This window comes from Eurosta solidaginis, chromosome 5, assembly GCF_040869045.1.
Source record: "Eurosta solidaginis isolate ZX-2024a chromosome 5, ASM4086904v1, whole genome shotgun sequence".
Classification (NCBI taxonomy): domain Eukaryota; kingdom Metazoa; phylum Arthropoda; class Insecta; order Diptera; family Tephritidae; genus Eurosta; species Eurosta solidaginis.
In genome coordinates, this window is record NC_090323.1 from 211,927,140 (window position 1) to 211,955,128 (window position 27,989).

Consider the following 27,989-nt stretch of genomic DNA (forward strand, 5'->3'; position numbering starts at 1 on the left):
ATAAGGATGAAAATGAGGATGGGGATCGGGATCACGATGACGGTGAGGATGAGAACACATATGAGGATAAGGGTGACCCCAGCGGGTTAGGGGGTCAGAATATTCCCGCGGTAGGTATCCCTGTCGTAAGAGGCGACTAAAATACCAGATTCAAGGGGCTATGTAGCGCAACCCTTCAGGTTGCCAGCCCAATATATAGCTTCTCCAAAACCAATTGTCAACCTCACCTATCCGCGGCGAATCCTGTTTCACTAACAGACGAGGCTCTGGTGACCCCAAGCTCCTCATGGAACTTGGGGGTGGGGAGGGAGGTGATGGCCTGAAGGTTTAATGTGGCCACATAAATCGTTCCCGAGATGGTCGGGCTAGCACCTTAATGGTGCTGTGGTACCGGAGCGTACCGGATCTGTATCCGGCAAAGGACCATTACATCAATAACACTCCCCAAAGCCTTCGGGGAGCAACCTTATCGCTACAACAACAACAACAACAGGATGAGGGTGAAAGTTGAGAGAGTGGATGAAAGGGGGGTAGACAAACCTAGAGATGGAAAGTAGGGGAAAAGTGAAAGGAATAAGGATAGAGTAAGATAAAGGGAAAAGGCGAAATTTGGGGAGGAAGTGGAGCATATGCCTAAATCTTCTTGAAATTGTATAAAAATCGTGCAGGTATATAGGAGTTCGGGCAAGATACAGTATGGCAGGTCTGTTAGTAAATACTAAATTACCACACTCCGTCAAACAACAATTCACACACACACCTTAATTCACACTTAATCTTTAATTGCAGGAATTTACAATCGATTATCTATTGAAATTAGGCGCACCACCAAATAAAATCGTGTTGGGTTTACCTTTCTATGGGCGTACTTTTAATACGCAACGTGACGGAAAGATTGGCGATCCCACGACCGAAACCGCTTTTCAAGGACCCTTCACACGTGAAGATGGCTTCCTTGGGTTTAATGAAATCTGTTATATCTTAAGTAATCGAACTTCGGGTTGGACAACGATATGGGATCCGAAAACTTCACAAATGCTGGCACATTCCGAACGTGATGTCTTTAGCGGTTTAGTGCAGGTGGTCACATTTGATAATGCACGTTCCATTGCGAATAAGGTGATGTTTGCGACGGAGAAAAAACTAGCTGGCACTATGATATGGTCCATTGATACCGATGACTTTCGTGGAAATTGTATGCCAGAGGTAGACATTTATGCAGATTTCAAATACTATTTACAACGTAATGGACAAGCCATTATGCCGAAACGTGTCAACTCGAATTATCCGTTGTTGCGTACGATCAACGAAGCCACAACATTGGCACTAGACGAGATTGAACAAAGTATTGAGGATAATGAAATCCCACATGGTAGCATTGATGATCGAAAGAATAGTAATGCGGCTGGAGAGTTTGTGTTGGAGACAGGTTTTATTTTGGTTTGTCATGCATTGGTTTTTTTCACGTCTCAGTTGGTGATTTCTTAAATGGATTAGTGTATTGTTTTTTTTTTTTTTGTACGAAGTACTTAAGGATCCAGCTTTGTGAAAGTAATTATATTTGACATTATTCTGTTCATTTAGAAGCTTCCACCACACGTCACAAGCCTAAAAATAGTTGTACTTACCATCTAACACAGAAGAAAATATGTAACCTATAAAATTTGTTATTGAAAAATTTAAAGAGTTCTTAAGCTAGATTTTTTTTTGTGTAATTAGCCGTAGTTGTGAAATATGTGTGTATCTTTATGTAAAAGTCATTAGAATTATGTATGTAGGTATTTAAAAATTTAATAAAATAAAATAAAAGCTTAAAGAGCTTAAAATATTCGGCACGAAAAGAACTAATAGTTACTCGTTGATCACGAAACTAGCAGAGCAATTGGGTTATATTAGAGTTATGATGACTTTCAGTTTTAAAGGAAGTGTCATGTGTGTTGGTAGCGTGCTATCACACCGAAGGTCCTGGGTTCAAGGCCCGAGAAAAGCAACTTAAAAATCGTTTTTTTCTCGATTATAAAACAAATTTTCGAAGAGGTGTTGCTTTTCGGCAGTTACTCGTTGATCACGAAACTAGCAGAGCAATTGGGTTACATTAGGGTTAGGATGACTTTCAGTTGTAGAGGAAGTGCCATGGTGTGTTGGTAGCGTGCTACCACACCGAAGGTCCTGGGTTCAAGGCCCGAGAAAAGCAACTTAAAAATCCTTTTTTTTTCTCGATTATAAAACAAATTTCCTAAGAGGTGTTGCTTTTCGGCAGTGGTTTGGCAAACTTAATTAGCACTTAACCGTTTAAATGGCTATGGCCGTCCAACAAGGCGTGCCAGTCACTTCTTTGCTGGTCTAACTGTCGCCAGTTGGTCACACCAAAGGTATTTAAATCGTTTACCACCGGGTCCTTCCAGCGGAGTGGGGCCATCCTCTTCCACTGCTTCAATGTGTGGGTTCCGATCAGAGCTGGGTAGCAATGATTACTTAGTATTCAATTACCATCAATTCCCCATTACATGTACTTGAGGAGAATAATCAATTCCTTTCCTCCACAGCAAAGGAATTGATTACATTTCAATTCCTCAATAAAAAAGATACCAAAAGTAATTTCGTTTTTTTGAGGCTCGAGTACAAACAATTTTTAGTAATGATTACTTTAGGTATTCAATAGCCATAAATTCCCCATTACATGTACTTGAGGAGAATAATCAATTCCTTTCCTCCACAGCAAAGGAATTGATTACATTTCGATTCCTCAAAAAAAAAGATACCAAAAGTAATTTCGTATTTTTGAGACTCGAACACTAAAAAATTTTCGTAGTGATTACTTTGGGTATTCAATTACCATAAACTCCCCATTACATGTACTTGAGGAAAGTAATCAATTCCTTTCCTCCACAGCAAAGGAACTGATTACATTTCAATTCCTCTAAAAAAAAGAGACCAAAAGTAATTTCGTTTTTTTGAGGCTCGAGTACAAAAAAATTTTTGTTTATAATTGAAAACAAATACTTTGCTCAAATATAATTTCTACCCCTTTCGAAATTGGAGATTTTCCAAAAGTAATTGTATAAAAATTATTTTTGCGATTCAAGCGGTGATTTTATGAGGCCGTAGTAACTCCTTGGACCATAAGAATATTTGAGTAAACAGAAACACTGTCTTCTGGCAATTCATTTCTCCTCGCTATATATGAGGACGGGTATGGTAAGATTGTATCATTTTAGATAGATTTAGATTTGCTGTTGACCGGCCAGCTAATTGCTTTGTACGTGGCTGGCAAAATTTCTTTATATTTTCCCCAAGTGCTGCTGACAAGCGACTTGAGGATTTTGTTGCGGCTTTGTACTTTAGATACAACTTCGATGGCATACGCCTTGATAGGTTCAGATAATTTGCAATCCATCTTTTATACAAAGGGGAAAGGGTGAACCTTCTATGGAGTAGAGTAAGCTTTTGACAGCGCCCGTAGTGCTATACATTTTGCGGAAACCATGCTGATGAGTGGCTATGCGAAGATTCGCTAGTAAACTGACGGAGCAGGAATGTTTCCAATGCCTTCGCTACTGCCGAACGGAGTGATACCGGTCGTTATGACTCACCTTCGTGACCCGGTTTCCCAGGCTTGAAAATGTGTGTCAGGTAGCTTACTTCCTCAGTGCCAGGGTGTTCTAGCACCTTTATATTTTTACTTACCATAAATATTTTTGCAATTTTTAGTGACACTGAGTGATACTCACATCACTAGTCGAAGCTAAGTAAATGAAGGCACAACAACAATAAAGCAGGCATTCACTTGTATCTACATAAACGAATCAATCATTATGTCTACACATATGTACGTACACGCAGCGGGGAGAGATGCACAAACACATGCATATATCTTATTTGAGATGCTCCCAAAAGTAGGCAATTATCTGTGGAAGTATCACTCACATATACACGCGCATAAAAGAAGCTATAACGTGCATCTGTAGTTATGTTATAGCTGGTAATTTTATAGCTGCTAGTAAATTCTAGAAATAGGAGCGCCTAAAAGTAGCGAACGAGAAATCACAGAGTATAAAAGGAGGTAAAGCTGAGAATCAGTATTCGGTTTGATTTAAGCACTGTATCTGTGGAGCAGTAGAAGTTTTATTGTGAAGAACTTTAATAAAGGCCATTTTGTATTATTGAATAGTGGAGTTATTTATTCAACAGTTTAGTGATTCGAACGTTAGTAGAAGGTTGCAAATTAGCGGAATTGCACTAAATTCGTTACAGTATTTATATAAGGAGAAATTTTTTCCTGATTAATGGACAATAATATATAAAGGAAGTGCTCGGTGTCTTAACCTATCTGTTAAGTTTTACGCTTGTAGCTCAATGAGAACTTACATAAAAATCAATCCCAAATTCCCTCCGTTTCGTACGATTTTTCTAAATATCTCATCTCGAACACCCCCTAGCGAATATTTTTGTATCGTGTCATCGGCTGTCATCGACCTCTGAATTAAGTTTGAAATTTCAAGCCTCTAGCTCATCGAGAAGTTACTTTGAAGCTGATTTGAAAATTTTCAAATTCTTATCTAGTTTTTTCGATCCGTGCGCCACCCAATGGATTTTTTTCCTTTTGTTGTATTGACACGGTGTTCTAACCTATGTGTAAAGTTTCACGTTTGTAGCTCAATGAGGAGTTACTTAAAAATCGATTGCAAGATTTGTATGAAGAGCGGACAAACATTCAACCGACCTAGTATAAAGGAAGTAAAAACGATTTTACTTTTGATATTTTTTCGGGCTAGCTGTGCAGAACACGAATTTATTACTTTTTCCAATTACTGAGGAATGTAATGGGTAATGTAATGAAATTTTATTTATCCAGCGCTGATTCCGATAAGAATAGGTTTTTTAGCCAGAGCATAATCTTTCATTCGCACAACATGGGCTGCATAAAGCTTGCACAGCTTATCATAAAATCTTCTTCGGTACTCACCGTCGCCTACGCCTAGAGGTCCATAAATCTTTCGCAGAACTTTCCTCTTGAACACTTCAATAGCAGCTTCATCTGGTGTTGTCCATCAAAGCGTCTGCACTATATAGCAGGACGAGTACGACAAGTGGCATGTATTCGTTTGTCGAAAGAGAACTCTACTTTTCAATTATATATTTATTGTTTTTATTTATGATCTTATATTAATTATAACATGTGTATTTAGTATATTTTTCTTTAACTACGATGGTTTTTTTTTTTTATTTTAACAAATTCACACAACTAACAGTCTACAAAATTTATTTACATATATTCATTTTTATTTATGTACCGGTGTACTTAATAAAGGTGTCGAAATTATTGATAGTCTTTTTATCCGCAGTTTCGATATAATTCAGAAAAATTAACGCTAAGATAAGGGCCGTTTCCAGCATCTCTGGCAAACGCTAGCTTGTACTTTATTCGGCAGGTCACCGATCGGCTTTTGTCGGATTTGTATAGAACAATTAGTCGCGACATTAGAGCTGGATTCGATTCGATTTTTTTCGATTCGATTCTCAAAAAAAATCGATCTAATCGATTAAATCGAGCTGAAAATAGTTGATTGCTGCTCAATTGTTTACCCAGGTTGTATCGCCAAAAAATCTCGCCAGTTTCTTTCTCGTTTCGTTGACTGAGGCTCTTTGACAACATCAAGGAGTATCACAGGGTTATTCACTTGTTTCTCCCAACGGATTGAGATTGATAGTGTATTCGATACCTAAATATAATGCTTTCTGTGTTTTTTGCAGATATTCCAATTTTGTGCGCAGATATTTCTTCAGTTAGTTGTTAGCTCAGAAATCACAAGGAGAACAACTTTTGGCTATAACCCTCTATTAATCTCTCATCATAGCTGCGGTATCGACAGTCGATGGCATGGCCCTTTTCAAGAGAAAAGTCATGTCGATGAATTATGGTCGTCTCCGTCGAACCAGCCGATAGGTCTTGTTATGGGAATTCAAGAAAAGGTTTCGGTACTGCAGGGGTTCCTATCGGCATCCGTATTTGGAAACAGACGAAGCGGAAGACCTCCGCCAAGAAGACTTGACCTCCCTTGGTGCCCGCAATTGGTGTCAGGTATGTTGAAGCCGGGATAGCGAGGCTGACTTGCGCAACTGCAATGGCAAAATCTCCTAGGCGGCTAAGCGCCAATTATTGGTGATGTTAAATATCTTCATATTTCTCCTTTTCTTCATAGCCACCATCATAATGGCGTATAGTCATAGTTCATGGTTTTTAAAAAATTCGAACTTTTTGAAAATTTAAACACTATTTTATTTGGTCTGTGAATATGCCCCAATAAAGCTAAATTTATAAAAAATTACAACAAATATATTTTCTGCACGTTTTTATCAATAAATGAAATATGAATTTGTACCTATTGTTGCTGAAGGTCATCAAAACTTAGATGGCTAAAAAAATCGAGCGATTCTAAAAAAAGATCGATTGAATCGATTCAAAATCGAATCGAAATCCAGCTCTACCCGAAGGCAGTGCCCAGTCAGGATACCCGTCATAAGTCTATAGTCCTATCTTTTTAATGATAGAAGCAACTTTGTTAGTCTAAGGTTGTAAGACCTACACATAATCTTCGACACTTTACAGCCCCGCGCTTGAACCCACGCCTTTCCCGCTGCTATGGATAATACCACCCATAATTGACATTTCTAATACTTAAGATAATTGGAATTTTTTTGCACCAAAATTATTTTTTGTTTTACCTTTTAAAACTATGATTAATATATTATAATAATTTTTAATTCATTGTTATTTTAATGGAGCACCTTAAAATTATAAACTTATTTATTTATTGTTTAATATTGTGTTATTTTTTCTTTAAACTATTAAACAAAACCAACACCATTATATGTTAAAAATGTCTTTATCGCTCTTGTAAATAATTATTTTAAATATTTTTTTTATATACATATACATATATTTAAGTGCTAAGTATTTAAAAACATAACCTATATTTGTATGAATTTTTTTATTCTCTAAATAAGTAAAATATTTTTTTAACTAATAAATGTTTGTATTGTCTATGTATAATACTAATGTTTTATTTTTAAATTTTTTTTTGAGCAACTTCGTTTAACTTAGAAATAATTCTAACTAACAAATGTTTACGTATTTACATATATATTAAATTAAGAATAATATATTAAGTATATGCATAAAATCAGTTCTTTGCGTATATAATATTTTATAGACACCAAAGATAGTAGATTATGGAACATAAATATAGTAGAGTAATTTTTTATGTGTAATTTTTATGTATGTATGTATGGGCATACCGCATTAAAAGTTTTGCGTAAGAAATATATAAATAATCAGTCAAGTTTTATGAATAATATAATTTAGTTTGTATTATAAAATTTAGTTGCTATATACTGAAAAAGAAAACGTCATTCTACTTTGGGGTAAAACTCGCATTAGGCCATGTGAAACAAGTTATATTTTTGGGAGAGTTCTTCACGTTTGCCAATGGACTTATTTTAGTATCGATAACGGAATAAAATATTGCCTTTTTCATGCCGTTTAGTTAAAAAAAATTTTTTTTTGTTCAAATATTTTCCAAGAGAACCAAGCCAAATATAAATGGAACAGTACAAAAAGTGGCAACCTTTCTCCTAATCGATTGATATAGTATCGATGTCTAAAAATCCCGGCTTACGGTATTGGGAAATCCTGAATATAAGCGTAATCGTAATCGTAGGCTTTGTAAGTGGTATGTTATATGGGGGGATATATGTACATATGTAGAATGTACAGCCTCATTCCATTAGGAGAGGTTTCGTTGTGCTGGCTGAACTTTCCGACTGTGAGGCCAAGAACATATTCCTTGCCCAACCAGGCGTTTAAGTCGCCAAGGATGAATGAATGATATATTATCACAGGCGTTATCCATGTAGGTGAGCGATATGACAATTTGTTCGCATGCAAGTGCACGAAGAGATGTATACGCTCAACTATTTTGTTGGAAGTAAAGCGCAAAAGAGATATACTAGGAAACGAGCAAATGCATGATTTTATTATATTACTGACACACAAATTGCTTACAGAAACCAAGCCGTGGTTAGGGACTCATTTTTAAATTGAAATTCGAAAGAAAGTGAAATAAAATAAAGTCAAATAAATAAATGTATGGCGCGATAACTTCCGAAGAGTTTTTAGGCAGAGATGCTCTTCCAATTTACTTCGAGCCCCTTTAAATTTTTCCTACAAATTTGCGGGACGGGACCTACTTGTTTTATGCCGACTCCGAAAGGCATCTGCAAGGCTCATGAGTTTTCACTGATAGCTTTTCATGGCAGAAATACACTCGGAGTGCTTGCCAAACACTGCCGAGGGGCGACACCGCTTAGAAAAATTTTTTGCTAATTGAAAAAACTTGTTTCTAAAATTTGATGTTATTCCGCCCGCTCCGTGAACCCAGGATCTTCGGTGTGGTAGGCACCACTGCGGCCGCCGTTTAAAATAAAATAAAATAAAATAAAATAAAGTAAAATAAAATAAAATAAACTAAACTAAAATAAATTAAATAAAAAAGTGAAGTAAAATAAAACAAAAAATAAAATAAAATAAAGTAAAACGAAATAAAAAATTATAATATAAAATAAAATAAAATAAAATAAAATTTTTGTTGTTATATCGGCCTACTGATTTTAAGATCGCGGGTTCGAATCGAGCTCAAGGCCTAACAATAATTTTTTATCATTATTATTGTTATGATAAATTTTTTAACAATAATAATGATAAAAAATTATTGTTAGGCCTTGAGCTCGATTCGAACCCGCGATCTTAAAATCAGTAGGCCGATATAACAACAAAAATTGTTAATACATCCCAGAGCACGGGGAAAAAGTGTCAATAAAATATGACACTATGGCGGCATTGCCATCAAACAAGTCCAATTTTCACATCCATTCTGCAACAGATGTCGCAGTGTTGTGAATATCAATTGGCACGAACCAGAATAGAAGTAGGATTAATGAAGACAAACAAAAAACCGCTGTGATGGCTGAATGGTTATAGCAGCGGCGCCTAAACGTTGCCGATGAAGGAATTTAGCAGTTCCCGAAATGGATCTATACAACGAGCTTTGGCAGTTGTCTAAAATTTTTTCTTTCTTCTATTCTAATTTAAAAATTTTTTCAATTAAGAAAAAATTTATCATAACAATAATAATGATAAAAAATTATTGTTAGGCCTTGAGCTCGATTCGAACCCGCGATCTTAAAATCAGTAGGCCGATATAACAACAAAAATTGTTAATACATCCCAGAGCACGGGGAAAAAGTGTCAATAAAATATGACACTATAGCGGCATTGCCATCAAACAAGTCCAATTTTCACATCCATTCTGCAACAGATGTCGCAGTGTTGTGAATATCAATTGGCACGAACCAGAATAGAAGTAGGATTAATGAAGACAAACAAAAAACCGCTGTGATGGCTGAATGGTTATAGCAGCGGCGCCTAAACGTTGCCGATGAAGGAATTTAGCAGTTCCCGAAATGGATCTATACAACGAGCTTTGGCAGTTGTCTAAAATTTTTTCTTTCTTCTATTCTAATTTAAAAATTTTTTCAATTAAGAAAAAATTTATCATAACAATAATAATGATAAAAAATTATTGTTAGGCCTTGAGCTCGATTCGAACCCGCGATCTTAAAATCAGTAGGCCGATATAACAACAAAAATTGTTAATACATCCCAGAGCACGGGGAAAAAGTGTCAATAAAATATGACACTATGGCGGCATTGCCATCAAACAAGTCCAATTTTCACATCCATTCTGCAACAGATGTCGCAGTGTTGTGAATATCAATTGGCACGAACCAGAATAGAAGTAGGATTAATGAAGACAAACAAAAAACCGCTGTGATGGCTGAATGGTTATAGCAGCGGCGCCTAAACGTTGCCGATGAAGGAATTTAGCAGTTCCCGAAATGGATCTATACAACGAGCTTTGGCAGTTGTCTAAAATTTTTTCTTTCTTCTATTCTAATTTAAAAATTTTTTCAATTAAGAAAAAATTTATCATAACAATAATAATGATAAAAAATTATTGTTAGGCCTTGAGCTCGATTCGAACCCGCGATCATAAAATAAAATAAAATAAAATAAAATAAAACAAAAGAACCTAAAATAAAATAAAATAAACTTAAATAAAATAAAATAAAGTAAAATAAAGTAAACTGAAATAAAAAAATTATAATATAAAATAAAATAAAATAAACCAAAATAAAATAAACTTAAATAAAATAAAATAAAACAAAATAAAATAAAGTAAAAGGAAATAAACAAATTATAAAAGAAAAGAAAATAAACTAAAATCAAATAAAATAAAATGAAGTAAAATAAGATAAAACAAAATAAAATATAGTGAAAAGATATAAAAAATAATAAAATAAAATAAAATAATATAAAATAAAATAAAGTAAAACAAAATAAAAAAAATAAAATAAAACAAAATAAAATAAAATAAAACAAAATACAAAAAGAAATAAAATATAATAAAATTAAGATTTGTATGAATTATTTCAGGCTTGGCTGATCCATTTATTTTGGTGCAAATGAAAGAATTCAATTCACCATTCTGCCCAACGTTTCGCTGACAAATTTCAGCATCATCAGGGGCAACTCTGTTTATTTTTTAAAAAACAAGACATATATAAATTATACATTCGCACAAACAGAAGAAATAAATGCACTTGAATTTTCGCAATACCCACTACAATATTAAACAATTATATTAGAGCTTAAAACTAGTACCATCAATACCACTTCTTGTGGTAGTCTTGTCTAAACTAAATTGCTGTTCATTTTCTTATGCATAACAAGTAAGCTGAAGTTATATTATCGGTGTCCTCTTTTTTGTTTATCGTCTCCTCCCTTCTTTGTAATATTCTTAGACTCTCTAATGTGTATCGCGTTATTTCTCTCTTTTCTTTGTCGCTAATTCTGGTGTTGGTAAAGTCAGCTGAATGGCCACTACTTAAAATGTGTTGAGACAAGGCTGTGCTTTGCTGTTTCACTGCAGCATCAGTATGCCCATACATGTGTATGTGTACATATAAATATGTGTGTGCTTAAAACATTCGATATGATTACTCAAGTGATTGAATAAATTATTTTTATATGGCAAGTTTATATGATTTCTAAAACGTTGGGAGTTGATGGACGGCTGAAGTGAATTTGAATCATCGTTCAACTATATGGTTGGCTCATCCCAACAGCTGATTTTATTTTTCTTTTCCTTTCACTGGTATGGGGATTGGCAAATGGAAATGGCAAACGCAAAACGTAACCAACACATTGGCAGTAAATGCATCTAATTTAGCGCATTATTTTCCCACAACACACAAGAATTGCAATGTTTTATGTTTTCTCGCCATTCCGTTTGCCTAACACCAGCACGCAGATTTTTACAGTGTACAACGGTATGTTGTTGCTGTAAAGATGAGCCAACCATATAGTTGAACCATGATATGAATGGACGTCTAATGAACAAAATTAATATTTTTTTGAGCGATCAACGTAGATCATGAGGAAATTTATAAGATTTTTTATGTTTAAATGAAAACTGGGCCTTGACAATTGTCGTCGGAAGTCATGAGCCAGAATATAGCTGCAACAGCTCTCGTAACTATTGACAATTTGAATTGAACTACAATTATTGTAAGTGGTCACGAGTCAGGATAAGACTGTACTTAAATCAATAAAAAATAAAAACACTGATGATATTGTTTCGGAGCTCGAAAACTATATCTTGGAGAAGGATGTTTCTATCAAAATTGCATCTAAGAGCGATTGCCTCGATCACTGAATTTCACGATTACATACATTGTTATTACCCTCAATGATATTACGGGAAGACGTTCATCCTACGGGCCGACGACGTTAGCAAATAAAAAAGGGGAAAAGTTTTGCCAGAAAATTGAACGCATTAAAAAATATTTTAAGACAGGGCACGTTTTTTTCTAAATGGAAGAAAGGCGGCAAAACAATGCAGATGCGTAGGAATCACTATTCTCATTGGTCGTGTCATCTCGCGTGAACGTGTTTAAAAAAAAAAATAAAAAAATAAATGTAAGACGCGATAACCTCCGAAGAGATCTAAGGCCGAGCTTTTCTTCCAATTTGCGTCGTGCTCCTCTTTATTTTCCCTACAAATTGGTCGGACGGGACCTACATGTTTTATGCCGACTCCGAACGGAATCTGCAATCAGATGGGTTTTCACTGAGAGCTTTTCATGGCAGAAATACAACCGGAGCGCTTGCCAAACACTGCCGAGGGGCGACCCCGCTTAGAAAAATGTTCCTCTAATTGATAAACCTTATTTCTAAAATGTTGATGTTGCTTTGCCCGGGGTGAGAACCCAGGGCATACGGTGTGGTAGGCGGAGCACGCTACCACCACACCACGTGAACGTGTTTTCATAAATTAATTTTTTGTTATGTATGTTATTGTCAGGAGAAGGTTGATAAGTATTTTTATATTTCCTAGATCTTTTATGAGATCACCTTTTTTATGGGAAATGGACTACCGACCGATATATTTCATGGAAAAGCGGGAGAGGGGAGGAAGATATAAAAGAAGTGGGACCGGCAGGCAGTGATGGTGAGGTAAAGTGAATGAAATATGTGCAGATACGGAGAAGGACGAGGGCTGAGAAGAGTAGAGAGAAACATGAAAAGAATAATGATATAGATAGGAACTGGAAGAAAGAAATGCAGAGGGAGAGGTAGAGCAGATACCGTAGAGAGAAATGTAAGCTGATAGAGAGGAATCGAGCCAGGAAGTGGGAAGAGTACAATAGTGTTTATCATAAGCTATAACTAAATAAAATACATTTTTCCGTTAAAGACTGTTTTATAAAATTAGTTGATTTGCGTCAGCAACTTGCCAAATTACTATAGAAACAATAACGACTATTGACACCACCCTCTAGAAAAGTTTGAGATGTGTGGCCCGAGTTTTGTCCAAACATTTAAGTAAGTAGATCGGCGAAAACAAATCCAGCAACTAAACTGAGTCTAACTACTCTTGCATAGATGGAGATAGAAGCGTGCACTGTATTGGTAAGAAAAAGGGGCAATGACTCAGCTTTCTACGGTATTTCTAATTGTCGTTTTCATAAGCATCACTTAACGTGATGGCTGAACAGTTTACTCTGCATCTGGTATGGGTTTCGGGACATAAGGGCATACCAGGTAATGAGATGGCGGATGAGCTTGCAAGAAAGGTTAGCTCCCTTCCACTTTCGCCATACTGGAAGAGGTTGGGCATGCCCCCCGCTCTACCTGCAATCTCAAGATAAAGGAGACTCTACTGATGGAAGCGGCATCCAGGTGGAAGCATCATGATAGATGCCACACGACAAAACTCACTTGGCCGGAATGGAATGAGAAGAGATAGCGAGAGCTTCTCACCCTCCGTAAGAAAGATCTTTCTTAGTTGTAGGTCTTCTCACTGGTCATGTTTGTGTTGGACCGCATGCGGAAAGGATTGACGCTCCATTTAATGAACTTAGTGACAGGTGATGTACCAGCATTAATAAAGTGCCTGTGAGATTCAATTATATTTAATTTAAATAAAAAGGTGAAAATATATTTTGCTTGTGCAGTTTTGTGTAACTGTTAAGCAGAAAATGGAAGAGTGCGGGAAATGTCGCAAAAAAATAAGAGGCGAAACAGGTGTAAGATGTGAGGGTGTGTGTGGTAAGGTTTACCATAAAAACATTGCGTGTGCATCTATCGATGATTATGGCCTTAATTGTTTGCAAGGTTGTAAACTTTTAAGATTTATTTGTGATGATTGCATGACTTATGTTTCCAATGTTGATGAGGCTTTAAGAGAAATCTTGGCTATTTCAGAGGTAAACAAAGTAAATTTGAAAGAGCAAAAAAGCGAAATTGAAAAAATGTTGAGTGAGCATAAAAGGGAAATAAGCGCTTCCATAACTCACAACGAAAGAGAGATGAAAATAATAGTAGAAAAAATCTATAAGGTGAACTCAGGAAAACTAGAGTTAATGAAAAAAATAGAATGCTTGTGCTTAGAAAATAAGGAACTAAGTAAAGTTGTATACCGAATGAGGCGTTCACTAAGCAAAAGGACGAAATTATTAATGAAGTTAAAAAGGTTGCTAATATCCCTAATGAAGCATTTAATAAACAGAAAGAGGAAATTATAAAAGAGGTTAAGAAGGCTGCAAATCAGAATAAAGGTTTTGACGGTGGAAATGTTTCTACATATGCCACTGTTACAAAAGGCATCCCTCCAATTGTTATTAAGCCCAAAGTGAAACAAGCCATTGAGAAAACAAAAACGGATTTAAACAAAATAGATCCATCCCATTTAAATATAGGATGGGTACAAAACAAAAATAATGGCACGATAATTATAAGCGCTAATACAGCAGGCGACAAGGATAAAATTAGAGATATGCTAACAGAAAAGTTGGATAAAAATGTGTATAATATAGCTGAGCCAAAAGTTTATTTTCCTAGAGTTGTGGTAGCTAATATTAGTGCAGAGCATACCGAGAGCGAAATAGTTAGCCGGATCCTTGCGCAGAATGATACACTGAGAGAAGCTAAAATGAAATGTATTACAATTAAACGCGCTAAAAAAGAAAATAGAGGACATCATATTAATGCAGTTATAGAAATAGAGCATAAATATTATGAGGCCATCCTGAGACATAAGAAAATTAATGTTGGATGGGATCGCTGCCCAGTTTATGACGGTCAAACTGTAAAAAGGTACTACAAATGTTTAGGGTTTAACCACATAGCTGCCAATTGCACTCTGAAACAGAGATGTAGTAAATGTCTGGGAGAATATGGGGCAGAAAACTGCAAGGAGAGCATGCCCATTAATATATGTGGTAATTGCGTAGATGCCAATAATCAGTTAGGTTTTAAGCTCAATATAGACCATAACATAATGAGCCATGACTGCCCAGTTTATCAAAGGAAGCTTAAACTGGAAAAACAACGAGTTGGTTTTTAGCAACCAAGACGTACAGGCCCAGTAATAAATGTTTTTGATTTGAAATGTGACTACTTGAATATTTGTAGTTTGTTAGCAAATAAAGCAGAGCTCGAAAAAATGATAGAAGAAGTGGATCCGGATATTGTTTTATGCTCAGAAACACGTATAACTTCAAATATTCTTGATTCTGAAATTAATATTGCACCGTATACATTAATTCGCTGCGACTCTCATAGTAGACATACGGGAGGGGTCGTTTTATTACTGAAAAAGGAAATCAAGTACAAAGTCAAGTTTAATCGATCAATTGATAGAAATGTATGGTGTGCTATAGTAAAATTAAAGCAAGTGGACATTAAGTGGCAAATAGGTGTGTTGTACTACCATTCCCCAAGTTCTAGTGACAGTGAATTTTTAAATCACGTAGAGAGTATTTTATCAGAAGTATTAGAATCAGGTACGAATTCCCTTCTAGTTGGAGATTTCAATATAAACTTAAATATTAACTCTTCGAGTAGCTACAAACTGAATGAAATGTGTGCACGTAGCGCAATGAAACAAAAAATAAATTTCAATACAAGAGTCGCGGAAACTTCTCAAACAAAAATAGATTTATTATATGCAAACGCTGATATACTGTCTTGTGTAAATCTTGAAGACCACAGAATATCCGATCACGATACTATTTCATTTGCTATAATAGTAAGTAATTCAAATCCGTTACGAAGTCATTTCATTAACATCCTGGGAGAATTATTCGGCCGATAACTTGACGAATCTACTGAGGAATTGCGATCTCAGTTTAATAAGAAGCATGAATGTCAACGACATGGTCAACTATATAAATACTTGTTTACTAGATTGTATGGGAGTACTAACGTTTGAAAAAAACAGTACGGTAAAGTTAAGAAATAAATGGTATAACCAAGAATTGACAGAATTGAATAAACTAAAATACCGGTTGCACTCACAAGCTAGAGCAACGGGTGACTATACCGAATATAACATGGTCGCGAAGTACTACAAAAAACTAATAAAATTTAAAAAGATTAAATACATGGAGAATAATATTGATATCAATTGTTCAGATAGCAGGCTAATGTGGAAGTATCTTAAGCATGCTGTAAACTTACGGGGCCAAAAGAAAAGATCTTGACGGTGATCGTAAAAGGTGTGACATATGATACACCCCGCGATATTGCTGAAGCATTGAACTCCTTATTTATAGAAAGCAAAATTGATATAAACAGGGAAATTGAAGAAGTTCAGAGTCAGAACGACTTCCAATTTACAACTAAGTCATGTTTAAAATTCGAAGAAATTACGGTTGAGGATGTTATACGTATAGCAAAAAGGTTCAAAAATAAAACTGGGGGGAAAAATTTACTTTCAGAAGGCCTAATTAAAGATTCGGTATCGTACATGGGTTTCTTCTATGCAACCGCTATAAACAAATCCATGACTACTGGAATAGTGCCAGACATGTGGAAAATTTCGACAATAGTACCAATTAGGAAAGTAAAAGATTCAATAATGGCAGAAGAACTAACGCCGATAAATACATTGCCGAACATAGAAAAAATTCTGGAAATTGTAATAAAAAATCAACTGCTTAATTACTTAGAAAATAATAAAATCCTTATAAAGGAACAATCCGGTTTCCGAGAAAGGCACTCTTGCGAGACGGCGTTAAATTACGTCATATCCAGCTGGAAGGAAGAGCTGAGTCTAAAAAAACATATAGTAGCAGTTTTCATTGACCTGAAAAGAACGTTCGAAACAATTGATAGGAATATAATGCTCGATAAACTACAAAAAAATGGTATTAGGGAAAATGAATTGCAGTGGTTTAGAAGCTTATTATCAGACCGGAAACAAAGAACAACCATCGAGTCAGTAGCCTCATCCGAGGCACAAGTGGACATAGGTTTACCACAAGGGTCGGTATTAGCACCAATCCTGTTCAACATTTACATAAACGACATATCATCAGCACTGAAATATAGTAAAGTCAGGTTGTTTGCAGATGATGCGCTACTTGAAGTAAATGAAACGTATATTTCAATAGCAAGGAGCAAAATGCAAGAAGATTTGGACTCATTGTATAGATAGATGGCTTTGCACTAATAAACTCAAGCTTAACGTTAACAAAACTAAGTTCATGGTTTTATCTAGGACGACCAATAGAGAATCACTTAATTTTGATCTAAAAATAATGAATACGAGCATTGAGGATGTCAAAATATTTAAGTACTTAGGGATCCTGATTGACAATAAACTGAGGTTTACAGATCATATTGATTATATTGTTGCCAAAATGGGCAAAAAAATTGGATTTTGGAAGAGATCGTGTAAACTTATTAGTAAGAAATATAAGTTGAAAGTTTATAGATCCATCATAGAACCGCACTTCTTATATTGCCCTACAATATTCTTTATTGCCAATGAAACACAAGCAGACAGGTTACAAATTATGCAAAACAAAGCTATGAGATTTATATTGAAAGTGAGGTACGACACTTCCATAAAGAGTATGCTTGAGCGTGAAACAGTTGATATTTTACCATAGTATGAAATTTGTATTTTATATCAAGCATGGTAAATTACCAGCCTACCTAAGTGAAAAACTTGTTTATGTGAATGAAACCCATTCTTACATAATCAGGGAAAATAATAATTTTAGATTACCTCTTCTCAAAACAGAAATGGACAAGCAAAATATATTTTTCAAAGGCCTGAAATGTTTTAATGAACTACCTAATCATGTTAAAAATTGTGAAAACTTAAACACCTTCAAAAAAAGTTTATTAGAATATTGCAAAACCCTTCCAATAAGATAAAGTGTTTTGTATCTGTATTTCATGTTACTAATCCTTGAGCGTGCACGGCAATCCAAATAGACACAGAGGAACCTTATGCATCAGGTCAAATACATATATTGCTCGCAATCAAATTGGGAAAGAATTCCTGAAAATATCGTCCCAGACAAACAGTTGGAGTGTTCATGTGAATCACGTATATTCCTACAACAATGATATATTATAATTAATTGTGTTTACATAGAAGCTGGTACAGGGAGGATTGGAAACACGTCCTTTCCAACCGTCCGATAAGAGTGGCTTATTCTGCTGAGCTGCTGGCTTTTGGGTTGACCGGAATCAAATCCATTCCGACAGCATAAATAATAAAACTGTCATACGTCTTGGAGTAGGGCAGGATTGAGAACACGTCCTTCCAACCTCCCAATGATATGACTCCAAGACTCGCCCGTTGGGACCACCAGTTCCCGTGCTGATCGGAATCTCATGCATTCCGACACCCCAAACGCTAGAAATCTTATTATTATTAAAATGTATTTTAAATTTGTAATAATCTAAGTTTTAGGCTTAAAACGCCGTAATAATAAATTAATAATAATAATAATAATGATTATTGTAGAAACTGCGGCAACGAAGAAGAGCCTGAAACTGTTAGGCATCTACTATGTGAATGTCGAGTGCTCGGTAAAAGAAGGCAACGTTTTATGGTCAAGATGTTTCTCGTAGATCTGATTGATATAGCTGAGGTCAATACCCGACGCTTAGTTAGCTTCACAAACTCAACGACGTGGTTTGATTGGGAGAGGAGGGACAAATCCGTGTGGTTTCACAATGGTCCTATAAAGGCCTAAGTGTGTCGCTCCGATGTGGACGGCAGCCACTTGAACCTAACCTAACCATCATTACAGTAGCTACGTCATCCTACATCTGCCTTTTTCAAAACTGTTGAAGCCCAACCCTTCCTATGCTGTTAATGCATAGCTTCTATAAGTTAACGTTTTTGGTAGTGTCGTCATTAACTGATAGCACCAGCTAGCCAAAGTCGACGGACGGTTGCGCCAGCGAAAGCAATGCAAAATTTTGCTGAGAAACTTTTCGTTCGACTACTCCAAAAGTAATTTAATTTACTTTTGCCTCTTCAAGCGCTCCCGTACATCCGCACAGGTATGATAAAAAATACTTATCGGTAGAGGGCTGTATTTCTATTTCTTCGACAAGCTATTGTTGACAAGACTGATTGTAATGTTTGTCAGACTGTAAAAATATGCAGTTTATACTGAGCACCGTAATAATTCGAGATCTTATCCCGCTAAACCCTATCAGGCCAACAGATTTCTCTAAAATTTCGGGTTCATAAGACATATTACAGTAACAACAATGAGATATGTTTCCTTAGTTCCCATCGAAATCGAATTGTTCAAATCAAGTGCGTTTTATTTTGAGAACATCCCTCTAGCAAATCTTTCCTCTATTAGCCCCGCAACTCACCTTGCATCACAGTATTCTATACAAAAACTTCTTCTCACAAAAATTTCCGTTCGCTATTGCTACCACCTCCACCACCAACACCAACTCCCTTAGCTGCATTTGGCCAATCTCTCTCGGTCTGCAGAACATTTGCCTCTATACGATCACGCGATTTACCGAAATGTTTCGGTTTTGTTTTGTTGGCCGTAAGATTTGTTGGACGCTGTGGTTGAGGTTTATTTATTCGAACATTCGGTTGTTGCGCGGCGGTAAATTGGCAGGGGGGCATTTGCTGTGGATTTTCATTTATAATTTCATAGTGTGCCTCTGAGGAAAGTATCAGATCTTGTATATCTTTTGTAGAACGGCGATGTGCTTCCAAACTCTGAGATTCTGATGAATATGGAAATTTGGCTACAAAATTAGGTAGCGCCGTACCAACACCGCCACCGACACCGGTTTGTTTGTGTTGTTGCGACACATTAACTTCATTTGTATCAGTCAGCGTTGTGATTTTGCTGCCCTCGAAATTAGTTTGCGCAAACTTATTGCTGCATGGGGTAGCCGGTGATAAATCGGTGCATTCCGTTTGTGCCTCTGATTCTATCGAGCACATGCTTTGACGTGAAATATCCTTTTGTATTTGATTGATTGGTATAACATTACCGCCAATATCTTTCGGCTGTGGTGTATTCAAGTTTTCGTCATAGTCGTTGTTGTTCGTGCGTGTTTGTGGGAATGGCAGACGACTTCGTATTGAGTTCTCACGCTGACCAAAACGTTGCGCTAAGTAATCTTCATTATTGCTGCTGCTCTGCTGACTGCAATTACTATGCTGATGCTGATGTTGTTGGTGGTGGAGATGGTGACCATTGATGTGCTGTATTGGTTGTTGAGCTTCATCATAGTAACTATCATTCTTTAACGACATATTACAACAACTACTAACATCTGCAAAGTATACTTCCGACTCGGCGGGATCTTTAGTCCCATCAACATGCATATCGGCTGTACAACTAACTGTAACGTTATCAGAATTTTTGGGCGGTGCTGTTAAACCGCCTTCGCTATTAGCTTGAAAACCATTATTTTCGATGCCACGCTTGCGACGCACCTGTTGTGATGCCCTTATGTTATTTCGCGTAGCAGTATTTTTGCCGCCATCATCACAAATACTATCACTTTTTGGTTCCATGCATTCCGTGTCGTCGAGCATCGCATCACCCATCTCATTGACGTCACTAGTTTCGGCATGGACGTTGTTAATCTGCTGCATAGAAAGTCGGGGCGCTGGTTGTGGATTTGTGTTACCTATAAGATTCGCCTTCGTATTGGTATCGTTGCGTTTCTTCACTTTACGCGTTGGCAAAGTGTTGGAAAAACGTTCGCGCATATTACAACCATCACTCTCCGAGGGTGTGTTCTCGTATTCGCCAACACCATTTTTAGTTTTCTCTTCGCTGCCACTACCGCCGCCACCTGTGCCTCCACCCACGCCACCCATTGCGCGTCGCTTAGCCAAACTCCTGCGCATGCTAGCACTCGCGCAGCAATTGTTGCTGCCGCTATTATTATGTTGCGGTTGTTGATCTAAAAATACTGAACGATGATTCAAGCATGCGCGCTGCTCAATTGGTGTGCTAACTGCATTTTCGTGCAACATATTACCATTACTGTTTTGATTAATGTTGTTCGTTGTTGTTGTTAAATTATTGCCACATGAATTTGACTGTATATAATGATAGTAGCCACGACGTGCCGGACTATTTGGGTCACTGTAAGGTGGTGGTGGGCCCCAAACACCATATGGTAGTGCCCCATCTACAACATTAAAAGCAGGCGCCGTAGAGTTATGCGCAAGTGTCGGCGCAGCATCTGCGTCACCCGCCAACATATTATTTCTTACCGACGGGGTATTATTTGTGAAACCATATTGTGAATCGGGACTGGATGGCGTTTGACGAAATTGTCTTGCATTGGACACTGGTGAGTTGCGTTGCCAAGGCATGCGTGGCCAACTCCAGCCTGTCATGCGAGTGCGTGCGCCAGATGCACTACTATGGCCACGACAACTCGTGCCTGTATTTCCTATATGCAGATCATCACCACCAGGGTTGGGCGAATAAAAATTACCAGGTGGCTGTCCAGTCCAAAAACGTGGCTCTCCACTATCGTCCCAAGGATAGCCGGTCGCTTGTAATGGCACTTGACGGTGTAGATGACATTGTTCGCAGCAACGACAAACCGCACCACGTCCACCTCCCAAAGCGGCCATATTTGGCGGTGGACCTTGTTGACTGGTGTACAATGAGCGACAACGTAGCTCCAATTGCTCCCAATACATCTTTTTACGCTCGTGACTGGTGTGTATGGAAAAACACAGCATACCGTTAGAGATTAAACAAGATTAAGAATATGTATGTGAATCTGTACACTTACCTTAATAACTGATAGACCAACATGCAACTAAATACGGCAACCAACACACCCGCGACGGAAAGCCCAAATATCGCTCGTAAACAGGAGTACAACGAACCATGTACAACACCACAATCAGAGAGAGAATCAAACACAAGACGAACACCTTCTGGTGGAAATATAAATACGAATTAATATTAAATATGCAAAAATGATTATGAGCGCTTTTTCATATCCTTTGCTATACCTTTATCTACACGATCGACTTGTGACTCAATCATATCCGAGTAGCATGTGCAAGTTCGTGTCTTTTGCGCATATTCGCATTCACGCAGCGCCTGTAAACGGCTCATGTGTAAAACGGTTGTGGTGACAGTTACAAGTGCGCATGTGAGTGCTGAGATGAGACCACATACACCAGAAAGCTTAAGCTGTAAACAAAAAACGTTTCATATCATCTATACAATTAGTTATATCAAGGTTCAGCCTAGGAAACTCATTTGCACATCTTCGTAATTACTGCCCCATTTTAAGAGCTAGTAGAGGCTTCAAATTTCAATGAATGCTTGCGTATATAGCATATATTGTTGTCTGAAAAAATCATAGAGATCGGTGGTATATATAGCATATATCTCATACAATAGATTGTTCAGATAAGAAACCTTTCGCAATTTCTACCCCATTTTAACAGCTATAAACTTCAAATTTCACCAAATGCTTACGTGCTTCGCTACGTATAAATTGAAATATTAAATCAAACTCATTTATTACAAAAAAAAAAGATATTTTATTATTTGCTAGCTATTTTAAAACTTAATCCAAAACATTGGGATAAACAATATTTTTTGTTTTTCCATTTTGAGCATGAGTAAACAAACGGCTGGGGGTACCGACTCTAGAACAGGCAACATAAAGTTGGCCATGTGAAAAACATGATTCCTCCAAATTCACACCACAAACGTTAAGTGTTTGCCCCTGGGCTTTGTTGATGGAGATCGCAAATGATAAGCGCACAGGATATTGTAATCGTTTGAATTCAAACGGCATATCAGTTGGAATCATAGGGATACGCGGTATTAAACAAACTTCTCTTAATTTACCAGTTAAGATCGTAGCTTCAATCAAATTTGGCAATAAATTTTTCACTGCCAATAATAATGTAGCAGCAATTTCTATTAAGTACAAGCCCTGTACTTAATAATTATAACATGGTATTGTCAGATCATGGATTATATTCCTTTATAAACGAAGTTACTAGACCAGTGGCAGGTACGTGTCTTGGTCACGTACTGTACCGCTTCTTTGGTTCTTCTTGGTCTGCCTGTTCCGCTATTAACTCGGACCTGGGTATCACGGATCACTGTATGAGTGGTATTCTCTTTAAAAACACAATGGTTGAGAAAGACGTTAGAAAAAGAAATAGGCATGTTGCGGAAAAAATTAATTTTGATCAACTAAATATTGAACTTCGCTTAAATATTTGGAGCAATGTATACGCCGAAGAAAATGTATCAAGGGCATACGGCTTATTTTTAGATAATTTAATGCAATGCATTAACTCCTCAACATACTGCGTTAATAAAAAAGCATCAGAAATCAGACTCAACCCGTGGATAAAGAAATGCCTTTTGAATAGAATTAGGTTGAAAATTAAATAAGAAAAAAGTGCAATAAACATCCATATGACACCAATTTGAATACTCGTTTTCAGCAAATATGTAAACGAATCAATGGAGAAATTCGCAAATGTCGGGACGATTATTATAATAACTTAGTCAATAAATCCAAAGGTAATCCAAAAGAAGAGTGGAAAGTAATAAATAGGATTATTGATAAAAACACAAAAAGTCAAAATTCTCATTTTGTTTTACAAAAAGAAGGCGTTGATATTTCTGTTCCCATAGAAATAGCTAATGATTTTAATGAATACTTTACTTCAATTGTGAAGTCAAACTTTCCGCCAAATGTGACACCCCCTTGCGATTGTTGCTCTGATTTTGGAGTAGCTAAATATTCTTTCAGAAGCAACAGCTTCTTTTTTGAGCCAATCTCAGGATCGGAAATTTTAATTGCAATCAAATCTTTGAAAAATAGTAATTCTTCCGGTCATGATGGAGTCTCTAACGTTATGTTAAAGAAAATCTCATACAATATTGTTGATGTTTTAAAACATATGTATCTTTAACTTGAGTGTTACAACTGGGATTTTCCCAGAACAATTAAAATTAGGAATTGTAATACCGATTTTCAAAAAGGTAATAAAAAAGATATGGCTAACTATAGGCCGATTTCACTTTTGTCAGCAATTACTAAAGGTTTTGAAAAAATTGTAAAAGCTAGGATGTTATCCTACTTTGAAAAAATAAATTTTCTTAGTCCTTTGCAATTTGGTTTCAGGGATGGTCTTTCTACGGAAGATGCTGTTTTGGACTTCTGCTCAACTATATACAAGGGTATAGATTCAAAAAAAGATTGTGCTGGACTTTTTGTGGACATTACAAAAGCATTCGATATGGTTGATCATGGCCGTCTTTTAAATAAGCTTTATAATTTGGGAATTTGTGGCTTGTTATACAATTGGTTTGTTTCTTATTTAGGAAATCGACCCCAAAGAGTGAAAATAGGCAACACTCTTAGTGAGACCAAAGTCATAAACTCTGGTGTACCACAAGGATCGGTTCTTGGTCCCATATTATTCCCTATCTATGTGAACTCACTATTTATTCAACCTCATAAGGGCAAAGTCGAAGCATTTGCGGATGACCTAGGAATTGCATATAACTCAACGGATCCTTTAAATTTGATAGCGGATCTTAACCACGATATACACATACTTCGGTCATGGTTTGCGGAACATAAACTGGTTGTCAGCAATAAAACCAAATTAATGTGCTTTAGTCCAAAACTTCAAGAAGCACAAGGTCTTAATATAACTTTTCACAGTGCAATATGCAAACGTAATATCCTATATAGTAATAAGTGCTCCAACCATCGTTATGAGTGTCCTTTTCATAATAATACAGCATGTGACTCTAACTGCTTTGAAATTGAAAAAGTGAATAGTTTCAAATACCTAGGAGTCACAATTGACTGTAATCTAAACTGGAATGAGCAAATCGCAACCCTAAGAAAATACTTACTTTCAACCAATCGTATACTTTACCGTCTCAGAAAATACGTTCCAAACCATACACTGAAAACAGTTTATTATGGTATATTTCATTCAAAATTAGAATATGGAATAAGTTGCTGGGGTGGTGCTCACTCCAAAAAAATAAATCAATTAACTGTACTGCAAAAATGTGCGGTAAGAAAAATTTTTAATTGTCCACGTCGGACTCACTCCTTTGACTTATTTAGAAGATCAAATATATTCCCAGTTCGGCATTTGTTCTATTACAAAGTTTTAAAAATTTTTTACATGAGAGGCGGCTATTTGCAAAATCCAACACGAGGTATGTACAGCCTGCGTAGTAACCATAGCACGCTTGTTTCTTTGCCAGTTTTTCGAACAACATTGTTTAGAAATTCCTACACTGTCTTATCCTGCAAACTTTTTAATTCCCTTCCAGAAAACATACGAGACATTAGATCCAGATCTGTGTTTTTAAAAAAAATAAAAACTTGGCTTCTTGAGTTTGATACCAACCAGATAGAAATTTTGATGCACTACGTTGTATAATATAGTATTTACTTTTATATAAGCATTGTATAGTTTTGAATTTTCTTTTTTCTGTTTTATTATGAGGAATTCTGTAAACTTAGCTTTTATCTCATTTCTTCAAATTGTTGCATGACTTAGTTTAGTCAATTTATTTTTGAAATATTTTATTCTCATTTTAAATAAATTTTTTGTATATATCTTGTATTTTTTTTGTTCACCCCACTACTACTATTTATACAATTGAATTTTTTAAAACATGATGTGACATACAACACTATTTTTATTATATAAAATAAAGATGTCACTAACTATTCTCTAAGTAATGATATTGTAGACATGTAAAATTAAGATATCGAATATGTACATACACTTATGAGAATAATGAAATAAATAATAATCTAATCTAATCTAATCTAAACTCTCAATGTACAGGATACTTTGTTAGGATCATAAGTTCAAGCAGCTTCATCTTCGACAGATGCTATCGTTGAGATGTGGTCTGGGTAGCCAGCGAATATCTATTTGATGGGGACCTTAAATGAAAAAGTGACTATCCGACAAGGTCACTGGGACAAGTTCCTATTAAGAGCTTACCAGTGAGCGTTTGCTCTGCATTGTATATTCTTCATGTTAGCCCAATGACGTTATACGCTGAGCCAGAAATGCTAAAGGACGACATCATTCCTTGAAGAACTTTTTTCATATGAAATGACGACCGTGGTCTACCGACTACAGTTCAAAGGTATACAATTGTTAAGCGCCGAATCGCAGTGTGAGTGCAAAGGATGAAGTCACCGCCATACCAGAAAAAGGACGGAGGGCTTTATGAAAAGATTAGGTATTGGGTTTGCGGTGAAAGCGAGACTACAAAATCGTGGTGGATGACTTCAGACTACATTATCCTTAAGAAAGGTGATTTTCTTTTTCCACAATGTAACGTTTGGGAGGAGGCTGCCCGATTTCACCGAGGCAGGAAATATGGTCATCTTATTTGAAAACGAGAAACGAAATCGATATTCTTACTCGATCTTTATCTTTGATGTTTGTGTGCTTACGATCTCAAGGTGATGTACAGTGGATCTACCGTCGAGCATCTTGTAAAATACCCATGAGACGAAAGAAGAACTGGAAGGACGCTGCCTACAGACCCAAAGCATAGCACGATTGTGTGCTATTGAAAAGAAGACATTTTTGGAGTATAGGAAAAGCCAGACGGAGAGCATGAGTGCGAAAATGTGCATACTATCTTTGTCCGGCTCTGTAAAGCAAAATTATCAAGCAGCAACAACATTCGGGGAATATGTTTCGTCGAACCAAGCAGATACGGTAGCGTAGAGCCTGCTATATGTTGCTAGAGGGAAGCTAATGATGTCATATTCGCATGTAAAATTTCCAAACAGATAGGCCTTGACAAACTAGTTACGCTGCTGTTGAAACCATTTTGAAAAACAATATTCGCGTAAAGAAGACCGTATTCTGTCCCTGGCCACCTATATCTATTACATGTTTCAAAAGGGGTAAATGATTCCCGCAATTTTGTAGACCACACTGCTGTGGTACCTTTTTAAGTATTAAGTGGTACCATCTCGCAACTTTCAGGGATAAATACAGCGAAGACGACGACAGCAAAGTCAAATATACACATTATTGCCATATCAGTGTGCGCCGGAACGACAACAACCTTTTGGGTTTTAATCATTCTTAAACTTTCTTCTATATACGCCATAAACCATAAATATTCACAAAAACTTGTCTATCGAAAACTCCAATGGCCATCCCATCATTTCTCGAGACCATCCAATCAAAGGAGACTTGCTGGTGGCTAGAGATCATTATGCTCGCGAGCACTAATAAATGTAACAATGCAGAGTAAAGGCCATATGCATAAACGGATTTGTCCCAACTTATAAAGAATACGAGCCGGACCCGTGCGCATCTTGCGCAACCAATATAAAAGTAACATCAACAAAAATCAGCTGTTCTAGCAATCAATTAAAACACTGCCAGTGTTGCGGTGCAAATATTCACAATAGTGCCACAGTACAAATAGATTTCTTTGTGTGCTCACAATCGTTTATTTTTAACAAATTATTTTACTAAAATTTAGCCAAAAAAACTATACGACCAAAATTGCCCAAAGCTTGCTAATAGCCCGAATCTCCATCTGTACAACCAAACCTTTATTTATAGATTTCGATTCCAAATAAGAGCGAAAAAGGAACCCGTACATAAAAACAGCAATTAGAAATAATATATATGATAAGCACTCACAGTCCAAAAAAGACAATATGGCACGTTTGTCCCAGGTTCGAACCGAATAGACATAAGACTTCAACCGCATTCATATCTTTATACAACAGCAACAACTGTATCCATACGCCTTCCTAACTTCTGGTTCCAAAGGCAAAGTTTCTTCACTTTGCAGTACCAGCTTGTTAAGACTGGAGCTATTCGAAGCTCTACCTCTTATCCGACTAGCCGCAGTCATTCCATATAATTTCAACGGAAATGTCACTAAATATGGAAATTGGATTTGTTTTCGCAGCAAATTTGAACAGAGATTACCAAAAAACGTTCCAATACAAATCAACTCATCTAGAACTCTTTAGC

At 36.5% G+C, this 27,989-nt stretch overlaps 2 protein-coding genes across 6 annotated transcripts in view; one reads left to right on the forward strand and one right to left on the reverse strand.

Annotated features, from left to right (window-relative positions):
- Positions 1-1,844, forward strand: part of Cht2 (Chitinase 2) — a 29,973-nt gene extending 28,129 nt beyond the window's left edge. Inside the window, exon 5 of the mRNA XM_067788036.1 lies at positions 790-1,844. Coding sequence (XP_067644137.1) covers positions 790-1,488 — 699 coding nt within the window. The 3' untranslated portion in view covers positions 1,489-1,844. The remainder of the gene's footprint in view (positions 1-789) is intronic.
- Positions 1,845-10,529: 8,685 nt separating this feature from the next.
- Positions 10,530-27,989, reverse strand: part of LOC137252403 (uncharacterized) — a 55,943-nt gene continuing 38,483 nt past the window's right edge. For 3 of the 5 annotated variants that reach the window (XM_067788040.1, XM_067788037.1, XM_067788039.1), the window contains 3 exons: positions 21,963-22,146; positions 21,737-21,884; positions 10,530-21,657 (listed from right to left, as the gene is read on the reverse strand). In XM_067788040.1, the coding sequence (XP_067644141.1) occupies positions 19,353-21,657; positions 21,737-21,884; positions 21,963-22,146 (2,637 nt within the window). In that variant the 3' untranslated portion in view covers positions 10,530-19,352. The remainder of the gene's footprint in view (positions 21,658-21,736; positions 21,885-21,962; positions 22,147-27,989) is intronic. The other 2 variants (XM_067788041.1, XM_067788042.1) reach the window with 2 other exon arrangements.